Source organism: Chlorocebus sabaeus, chromosome 13, assembly GCF_047675955.1.
Source record: "Chlorocebus sabaeus isolate Y175 chromosome 13, mChlSab1.0.hap1, whole genome shotgun sequence".
In the NCBI taxonomy this organism is placed as follows: Eukaryota; Metazoa; Chordata; class Mammalia; order Primates; family Cercopithecidae; genus Chlorocebus; species Chlorocebus sabaeus.
This window is the reverse complement of record NC_132916.1, coordinates 59,532,254-59,542,762: the sequence shown is the minus strand read 5'-3', so window position 1 is coordinate 59,542,762 and position 10,509 is coordinate 59,532,254. Positions and strand designations below refer to the sequence as shown.

At 40.0% G+C, this 10,509-nt stretch overlaps 1 protein-coding gene across 2 annotated transcripts in view; it reads left to right on the top strand.

Annotated features, from left to right (window-relative positions):
• Nucleotides 1-9,105: 9,105 nt before the first annotated feature.
• Nucleotides 9,106-10,509, top strand: part of HBS1L (HBS1 like translational GTPase) — a 93,333-nt gene continuing 91,929 nt past the window's right edge. The window contains exon 1 of one of the 2 annotated variants that reach the window (XM_008006963.3): nucleotides 9,106-9,298. In XM_008006963.3, coding sequence (XP_008005154.3) covers nucleotides 9,256-9,298 — 43 coding nt within the window. In that variant the 5' untranslated portion in view covers nucleotides 9,106-9,255. The remainder of the gene's footprint in view (nucleotides 9,299-10,509) is intronic. The other variant, XM_008006962.3, reaches the window with a different exon arrangement.

The window sequence follows — 10,509 nt, the reverse complement described above, 5'->3', positions numbered from 1 at the left end:
AGTGCTTGACAGCCAGAAAGCCTAGGGTTGTTAGTTGAAAGAACCTATCTGTGCAGGAAGAAAATTTCACCCAGGTGGTATTTTCCTGGTATTCCCCATTTAGTGGTTCATGTCTCAGTGTAGAACCCTTTGACTTTTATTTTGTTGTTGCGGGGCATTACTCTGCCTTATCAAATGCATGACCCTATCATTACCTCTCCAAGGTTTTGGTATGTTCTACATGAAGCTCTATAATACCACAAAGAAATTAAAAATCACCCACTGAGTCTTCTTTGAAGATCCGTTTCAGCGTCCCTGAATACCTTTTTGTTTGCTCAGTTATGCTGTCAGCGCTTCTGTCAAACATGGAATTCCCAGATGGCCTCAAGTCCTTTGGGGGCAAAGCTTTGTCTTGATCACGGGATCTTGTCACAGGATCTTGTCACAGGATCTTGCCAATTTTTACTTAACTGAATTTCTGTCAAGAAACAAAGGGGTAGGGAGGGGGAGAGGGAGAAAGAGAGAGAGAGACAGAGAGAGAGAACAATATGTGAGGAAAGTAGTCAGGGGGAATTGCAAATAGGAAGGTAAGAATATCATTTGTTCAGACAGAGGGTTATAGAAGTAATTCGGGATAGCAACAGGAAAATAAAGTCATCTGTTTATAAATTTTATGAATATTTAGTAACAATAATCAAGATGAGTAGATTTACATTATTAACGTGTAATAATAAGTATAATTCACAAGTCCTCAAAACAATTGCAAAACTGCAAAGGACCCCAAAGGATCTTCCCACATACCCATGACATTTTCTAGTTTGTAGCATAGGCCCTACTTTCCTAGACACTAAACTGGAAAATTCTAGAACTTTTCTTATATAACGTATCTAATGTCACAAGTATAACTATCCTCTATCCCTCCCTTTTTTTTTTTTTTTTTTTTTTGGAGGCTGTGTCTTGCTCTGTCACCTAGGCTGGAGTATGGTAGCATGATCTTGGCTCACTGCAACCTCTGCCTCCTAGGTTTAAGCGATTCTCCTGCCTCAGCAACCTCCGTCTCCTAGGTTCAAATGATTCTCCTACCTCAGCCTCCCAAGTAATCCCAAGGGATTACGGGCTTCCGGCACCACACCTGGCTAGTTTTTGTATTTTTAGTGGAGACGTGGTTTCACCATGTTGGCCAGGCTGGTCTTGAACTCCTGACCTCTGGTGATCCGCCCACCTCAGCCTTCCAAAGTGCTGGGATTACAGGCGTGAGCCACCGTGCCCGGCCTCATTCTTTCTTTCTTAATGACTAAGATCAATTCCTTCATTTCTTTTTAATAGTTATGGAGTACAAGCATCACTATAATTTATTTACCAAACCTCATATGAGTATTTAAGTAACTAACAAAGATAGTGCTATTTCAGGAACAACAGAAAATTTTAAGTGTAAATGGATCAGTAATTGTTTAGTTCTGAATACAGGATGGAAAACAGACTATATTCTGAGAAATATTGATATATTGTTAAGTAAATCTAACTCAGCTGTATCACAGTGCTTAGTTTTTATTTATATCTTTAAAACAGGACACTATATGCTGGGCATAGTGGCTCATGCTTGTAATCCTAGCACTTTGGGAGGCGGAGGTGGGAGGATGGCTTGAGCTGAGGAGTTTGAGACCAGCCTGGGGAACATAGTGAGAACTCGTCAATACAAAGAAGAGAAAATAAAGAAATAAAACAACACTGTGAGGCGTAAAGGAAACATCTGAAACATATGTATATATTTCACATTAAATATAGTAAGGAAAATTCCATTTAAGAAATTTTTGCATGTTTTGATTTGGTTTTTAAATTGAGGTATAACTTGTTACTGAAAGGTGCATAAATTTTAAATGTACAGTACAATAAAATTGTACACATGTATAAAACTTTATAATCCTAATCCAGATCAATATCTAGAACATCTTCAGCACCTTTGAAAGCTCCCTTTAATTCTCTCTTCCCTGACTCCATTAATATCTACTTCAAAAGTAACATTTCGACTTTTTCTAATTTTATTTTTTTCAAACAGAGTTTTGCTCTGTCACCCAGGCTGGAGTGCAGTGGCAATCTTGGCTTACTGCAGCCTCCGCTGCCCAGGTTCAAGCAATTCTCCTGCCTCGGCCACCTGAATAGCTGGGATTACAGGTACATGCATGGCTAATTTTTGTGTTTTTAGTAGAGACAGAGTTTCGCCATGTTGGCCAGGATAGTCTCGAACTCCTGACCTCAGGTGATCTGCTCTCCTTGGCTTCCCAAAGTGCTGGGATTACAGGCAGGAGCTATAGCACTCGGCCTAACTTTTCTTTTTCTGCCCTGGCGATTATGTAGAGCAATCATTTTGACTTCTATCATTATAGCGTGGTTTTGCGTGTCCTAGAATTTCACATAAATAGAATCAAACAGCACATGCTCTTTAGGTCTGGCTTCTTTTGGCTCGCTGCAGCCTCGACCTCTTGGGTTCAAGTGATCCTCCCATCTCAGCCTCCTGAGTAGCTGAAACTACAGGCACTGGAACTACAGGCAAGTGCCACCACGCCTGGCCAATTTTTGTACTTTTTGTAGAGATGAGGTTTCGTCATATTGCCTAGGCTCATCTTGAACCCTGGGCTCAAGCATTCTTCCTGCCTCAGCTTCCCAAAGTGCTGGGATCGCAAGCATCAGCTACTGTGCCTGGGCTTGGTGCCTTTATGAGATTATTTTAACCATTCTAGGATCTTTGCATCTCCATTTAAATGACAGGATCTAACTGACAATTTCCACAAAAAAAAACCTGGTAGGATTTTGATCGAGATAACACTGAATATAGATTAACTTTGGAGGAATTGACATCTCTCCCATTTAACATAAAAACAGTGACTTTTCCAATCTATGAACATGGAATATCTCTCCATTTAATGTCATTTTCTGTATTTCTCTTAGCAATATTTTCTAGTTTCCTAGGATTAAAAAAAAAACTTTAAGTTTTTTTTTTTTTTTTTTTTTTTAATAGGGTCTCATTCTGTTTCTCAGGCTGGAGTGCAATGGTGCAATCAGGGTTTACTGCAGGCTTGACTTCCCTGGCTCAAGCAATTCTCCCACCTCAACCTCCCAAGTAGCTGAAACTGCAGGCATACACCACCATACCTGGCTAATTTCTGTATTTTGTGTAGAGACAGGCTTTCCCTACATTGCCCAGGCTGGTCTCAACCTCCTGGGCTCAACCTATCCTCTAGCTTTGGCCTCCCAAAGAGTTGGGATTACAAGTGTGAGCTGCCACACCTGGCTGGATGATAGTTCTATGCCAATGTGGCTAATACATTTTTAATTTTTATTTTTCTATTGTTTGTTTCTATTAGATATAAGTCATACAGTTTCATGATTATATATACAATTTTATAATTTTATCCAATTATATATGAATTATATACCTTATATATAAATTATACATACAGTTGTATATATAATTTATACAACTATATTCACAATTGTAAACAAATTATACAATGTATAAAATATACAAATTTATGTATTGGTAGTGCCAATTAATTTATTAATTTTAATAGTTTAATTGTACAATTTTACCTTGAAATTTTAAAAAAATTTACATAGTATCAAAAATATATGGAGTACTTGGCCAGATGTGGTGGCCCACACCTGTAATCCCAGCACTTTGGGAGGCCGAGATGGGTGGATCACCTAAGGTCAGGAGTTCGAGACCAGCCTGGCCAACATGGCAAAACCCTGTCTCTACTGAAAATTAGCCAGGCCTGGTGGCGCATGCCTGTAGTCCTAGCTCCTCAGGAAGCTAAGGCAGGAGAATTGCTTGAATCCAGTATATGGAGGTTGCAGTGAACTGAGATTGCCACTGCACTCCAGCCTGGGTGACAGAGTGAGACTCAGTCTCAAACAAAAACAAAAACAAAAACAAAACACACACACACACACACATATATATGGAGTACTTAAAATTAAATATTCCAAAATTGTGCAAGACCAGTCACTGAAAAACAAAAAGCATTATTGAAAGAAATCAAAGGAGACCTATATAAATGGAGAGACATATGTTGTTCCTGTGTTGAAAGACTTAATGCTAAAATGTCAATTTTCCCCAAATTGATCTATAGAGTAAGAAAAATACAAATTAAACTTAGAAGGAACATGTGTAGTAATTGAAAAACCTCATTTAAAAATGCCTATGGAAATACCAAGAACCTAATATAACTAAGAAAACTTTGAAAAAAATAGAACAAAGTTGGAGGATTAACATTACTAGATTTTCAGATTTATGAGGCTGCATTATCATGACAGCATGGTAGTAGTGTTAAGGTAGATCAATAGATCAGTAGTATATCAATGGTCCAGAGACACACTGACACCAACAATTGATTTTGGATAAAGATGTTGATGCAATTCAGGGAAGAAAGGACCTTCTTTTCAACAAATGGTTGCAGAACAACTGAATGTCCATAATAAGCAAGAAATACACTTTTTTTTTTTTTTTTTGAGACAGGGTCTAGCTGTGTTGCCCTGCTCACTGCAACCTCTGTCTCTCTGTCTCTTGTGTTCAAGCGATTCTCCCACCTCAGCCTCCTGAGTAGCTGGGACTACAGGTGCGTGCCACTATGCCTGGCTAAGTTTTGTGTTTTTTATTAGAGATGGGGTTTCTCCATCTTGGCCAAGCTGGTCTCCGACTCCTGACCTCAAGTGATCCGCTCACTTCAGCCTCCCGAAGCACTGGGATTACAGGTGTGAGTCACCACGCCCGGCCAAGAAATGAACTTTGATCCAAACCTTTCCTCATATACAAAAATCAACTGAAAATCAACCATAAACCTACATGGAAAATCCCAAATTGTAAAACTTATTTTAAAAAGGAGAAAATTTTTGTAACCTTAGATCAGGCAGAGATTTCTTAGTTATGAAATCAATAGCATACTCTATTAAAGAAAAATTTGATAAACTAGACTTTTTTAAAATGAAAAACTTCTATTCAAAAGACACTGTTAACAGTATAAAGAGATGAGTCATGTACTGGAAGAAATATTTCCAAATTTTATATCAGATAAAGAAATTGTATCCAGAATATAGAAAGAACTCTCTACTACAAACACCCTATTAAAAATTCACCAAAGATGCGAAGACTTCACCAAAGCTGATATATAGAACTGTCAAATAACATCTTTTTATTTTTTTTTTCTCAAGACAGAGTCTCGTTCTGTCACCCAGGCTGGAGTGCAGTGGTGCGATCTCGGCTCACTGTGACCTCCACCTCCCGGGTTCAAGCGATTCTCCCCCATCAGCCTCCCGAGTAGCTGGCATTACAGGTGTGTGCCACCACACCCGGCTAATTTTTTGTATTTTTAATAGAGATGGGGTCTCACCATGTTGGCTAGGCTGGTCTCAAACTCCTGACCTTGTGCTCCACCCATCTCAGCCTCCCAAAGTGCTGGGATTACATGCATGAGCCACCACTCCAGGCCATAAGCTTAACATCTTTAGATCGTATGAAGTGTTGGCAATGATGTGGAGAAGATAGAGAAAATGGAACTACATTGCTGGTGGAAACATAAAATGTTACAACTGTTTTGGAAAACAGTTTCACAGTTTCTTTAAAAAGCTAAAGATAACCAATCATATCATTCTGCTCCTAGGTATTTACCCAGGAAAAATTAAAGTTTATGTTTATATGAAGATTTGTACACAGATATTCACAGAAGGCTTATTTGTAGCCATCAAAATGGAAAACAACCCAAATATCTCTCAATGGGTGACTGGAAAAACAAATTGTGGTATACCCACACAGTGGAATCCTCCTCTAATGAAAAGGAATGAACTGTTGATTCAAGCAACTACAAGGGTGAATCTCAAAATAATTATGCTGAGTGAATTAAGACAGATAAAAAAGAACACATACCATATGACTTCACCTGTATAAAATTTTAAAGAATGCAAACAACTCATAGTGACAGAAAGACGAGCAGTTATTGTGAGGGGCCATGGTGAGGAAGCCTTGATGGGCAGGAAGGATCCTTGGATATTCTGGAATTTTTATTCTGGATATAAAGGTACTTTAGGAAACTTTTGAAAGTCTGGATATGTTCATTATCTTCATGGGGTTGATAGCTTCACTGGTGTGTGCATATGTCAAAATGTATCAAAATTACACATTATATGCAGTTTATTGTCAATGATACCTCAATAAGGCTGTTAAATTTTTTTTCAGTAATGTAGTTGTGCTTCTTTCATTCATAATTTTTTTTCACAAATCAATACAAAATGATTTGTATTGTTATTTATGACATTTAACAATTCCATAGCAAGATAAATGTCGTTTTATTTCTCTTCTTTTACTCATTAATTCATTCAGCAAACATTTAAAGTGCCAGACATTAGGGTGCTGGAGAAACAAAGATAAAGCTTTGCAATTAGTGGGGGTAGAGAACTGGCATCTATTGAGTACCCACTCTGCAACACCTACTGTTTTTACATACATCATTTACTTTTCACAAAACAGAAGACATACATTTTCATATCTATCCATTTTACAGATGAAGAAATTAAATCCAAAGGGATTAACAGCAACAAAACTGGGACTGAAATCCAGGTTCGTGATATTCCAGAGTCATAGTACTTTCCATCAAAACACAATACCAGAGTCTTTTTTTTTTTTCCTTCTTTTTTTGAGACGGAGTTTTGCTCTTATTGCCCAGGCTGGAGAGCAGTGGCGCGATCTGGGCTCACTGCAACTTCTGCCTCCTCAGTTCAAGCGATTCTCCTTCCTCAGCCTCCCAAGTAGCTGGGATTAGTCGCCCACCACCATGCACGGTGAATGTTTTTTTATTTTTAGTAGAAGACTGGGATTTCACCATGGTAGCCAGGCTGGTCTTGAACTCTTGACCTCAGGTGATCCACCTGCCTCGATGTGCCAAAGTGCTGGGATTACAGGTGTGAGCCATGGTGCTCGGACCACACCTGCAGAGTCCTGAGGGGAGTGTAACAGTCCTAACTTTTTCTGAAGAAATCAGTGAAGGCTTTGCTATTGAGGCTCTATTGTTTGAGATGCAGTAGAGGCTGTGCAATATTTAGAGTTTTAAAGGAGTGCATTATTGACGACCTAAGGGCAAATTAGATATTATCTGGCAGATGTAATGTTTTCTTATTCATTGCTTCTGTAGCACTTTGCTTATGTGGTCTATTTATAATTCATTCACTTCATACCTCAGTGAGTTGTAGTTAAGCTTGCAATTGACAATTACAGTGGAGTGCAAGCTGCCATTTGTATTTTAATAACACGATTTTTTTGGGGGGGTGGGGAGGACAGAGTCTCACTCTGTCGCCAGGCTGCAGTGCAGTGGTATGATCTCAGCTCACTGCAAACTCTGCCTCCTGGGTTCAATCGATTCTCCTGCCTCAGCCTCCGGAGTAGCTGGGACTATAGGCATGCACCACCATGCCCAGCTAATGTTTGTATTTTTAGTGGAGAGGGGGTTTCACCATGTTGGCCAGGATGGTCTTGATCTCTTGACCTCATGATCTGCCTGCGTCAGCCTCCCAAAGTGCTGGGATCATAGGAGTGAGCCACCGCACTCCACCAATAACACAATATTTTTAAGCACCTACTATGATCTGTGATAAATCCTCTTATGTGGATAAATTATTCACAGCTCGCGAGTTAGTATTACTATCTCCATTTTACAAAGAAACAGGCGGCAAAATAAAAATTACCTAAGGGTATAAAATAATAAAAACACTTAAGCCATGTAACATTAGCAACTATCTCTATTTTTTTTTATCTTGGAGCTACATTAAACAACAATTTTTGCAGTCGAATACATTCAAAAGCATGAATAAATTACGTTCCAAGCCACTTACAAATATAAACTAAATTTGGATTACTCTTATTTCTTTCTATTGTGCATAGCAAAAAGCTGAGTAAGCTTTTAATTATCTCTAGAATTTGACATTTGCCTTTGATGTGAAGTATCATCATTTCAAAAACACAAGCTAAAACTGAAGTGGTTTGTTCAGTATAATGAGGTTGGTTTCTTATATAACATTATTAACTTTATGTTCTAAGAAATGAGGACATTTAATAGTGGGTTATAGATTCATGCATCAACAACATTCATCATTACTACCTAAGGCCAGTGCTATGTCTAAAAACCTATATTTAATACAGTGTTACACACAATTATGTGTTCAATGAATGTTCAGTGAATCCTTCTTTATAATGCTCATAAATATCGTTTATATAGCTAAAATCGTTTACATAGCTAAGGGCAAATCGTTGTTTACTGGAGATACTAATGCCGAAAGGAGTGAATACATGAAGTTGTAAATTATACGAAAGCAGGGTGACCTATTATAGCCAGGGTCTCAATTTAATAATATATACCCGTTTAAAAATAGCCTTATTACTCCTCTAAAGCTTGGACCCCCCCCCTTTTTTTTTTTTTTAAGATAAGTTCTCACTTTGTCGCCCAGGCTGGAATGGAGAGGCCCGATCTCAGCTCACTGCAGCCTCGACTGCCCGGGCTCAGAGGATCCCCCCACCCCAGCCTCTTCAGTAGCTGGGGCTATAGGTCTGCATCACGGGGCCGGCAAGTGTTTGTATTTTTTGTAGAGATGGAGTCTCGCTATGTTGCTCAGGCTGGTCTCGAACACCTGAGTTTAAGCGATCCGCCCTCCTGGGCGTCCCAAAGTGCTCAGATTACAAGCAGGAGCCACCGCACCGGCCTGGGCTAAATCTGCTACTAAGTTTACGCAAGTTTGTTGAATGCCTACTGTGTGCCTAATTAAAGATCAAAGTTTGATAAAAACAAGGTCCCTGCTCTTACTGAGCACATAGCTTTCTCAGGTTATCAGAAACCACATTTGTAAAATAATCCAGAACGCTGGCGTAAGTAGGTCAAGGTTCCCCGCTTGCAACATTTAGTCCAAACCAGTCAGTTCTAGGAGGCGCGATTTCCCCATCCCCCTCCGTCGCCCAACATTTGGGTGGGGCCACGCCCAAACGCTCCCTCCCCTCTGCCCGCCGCGCGCAGCAGTGCGCATGCGCCCTCAGGGAGGCGAACAGTGACCCCTGAGGCATTGCCGTCGCGCGGTGCACAGATAAGACGTCGCGCTTGCGCAGGCGCTCGGCGCAGAGGCCTGCGGGAAACCAAGATGGCGCACGCAGGTTCACCAGGGCGCAGTTGGCACCTTATCAGTATCTAAGCGAAGTGTTTTGGAAGGAGTTAAGGGGCTGTGGCAAACGCCCTCTCCGCCGTCATGGCCCGGCATCGGAATGTTCGAGGCTATAACTACGATGAAGGTAGGAGGCAGGGTCATGCCGGGACGTTCTTTTGCGGTTACAGCTGGGATCCTAGCCCGTTGGCATCTACTTCTATCTGTGAGTTTCTCGACAGTGGTGCCCTGTCGGAATTGGGAGAGCCCAGTTGGGGAATATTACAGGCCTTCTAGTGCGCTCAAATGCCGTCGTTTTTAAGTCATGATTTCTGCCCTCTGGTGTTGATTTTGTTTGGGGAGGGAGAGGTGCTGAAGAGCGTCATATGGGTAGGACATTGGTGAGGTTGGGATCCGGTGATATTTAGGCACGTAAGCATTATCACCTCTTCCATTGTTTCCTCCCATGTCGGGCATTCACGTGCCTGCTTCTAGCTCCTCTCTTTCAGACCCCCTTTAAGAAATGTCCTTGAAACGTTGCTTATTTGTAAAACACAGATTGACTTAATGCTTACATTCAACAGACCTGTACCTGTGCTAGATTTACACGGTGAATCTTTTGTGTGTGTCCATACATATTTAGTGCAGAACCAGTTTGCGCTAATTTATTTTTCAACAAATTTTAAAGTGGAAACTTAGGAGACAGTAGAAAAGACACATATTAAAAAGGCCCAAATAATGAGTCGATCACATGATCGTGAAGTTTATACTCAGTTCTTGGCTGGTAATGCTTGATGTAAATGTATTTTGAAATGTAAATAAACGGCGGTACTAGAAGAAAGAGTGTATGGGAAAGGACTTTTTGATATTAAAAAATGAAATAAAAGAAAAATGTCTATGTGAATGTTCTGTAGGAGTTAACAGGAGTTAGAATTATTTTTAGGAGGAGCACATCCCTCTTCATGCAGTAGATAACTATAGGCATCACCAAGCATCACATAAACTAAAAATAAACAAGTTTGAACTAATGCAGAAGAAGAATAAAGACCTATGCTTTGCAAAGTGCAGAACATGTAATGCTTAATATGTTGGTGATTGTCATTGGCACCCCAGTAGATTATTATGGAACATCAGTGTGCTCTAACTAGAGTGAGGGCAGCTAACACCCTGTTCTCCATTTGGAACCTGTGACTTCAGTCCGTCTAGAACATGTGAATTTTCTGGTGGTTACTTTAGAATAGAGACCCTTTTAAATAAGTATTGCAATGGATGGTGTTGCATGTGGACCATTGTCACCTAAGAAATGACTTTAGACTGAGAGATATTTTTGCAAATATAAAGTACATGAATAGGCCTAAT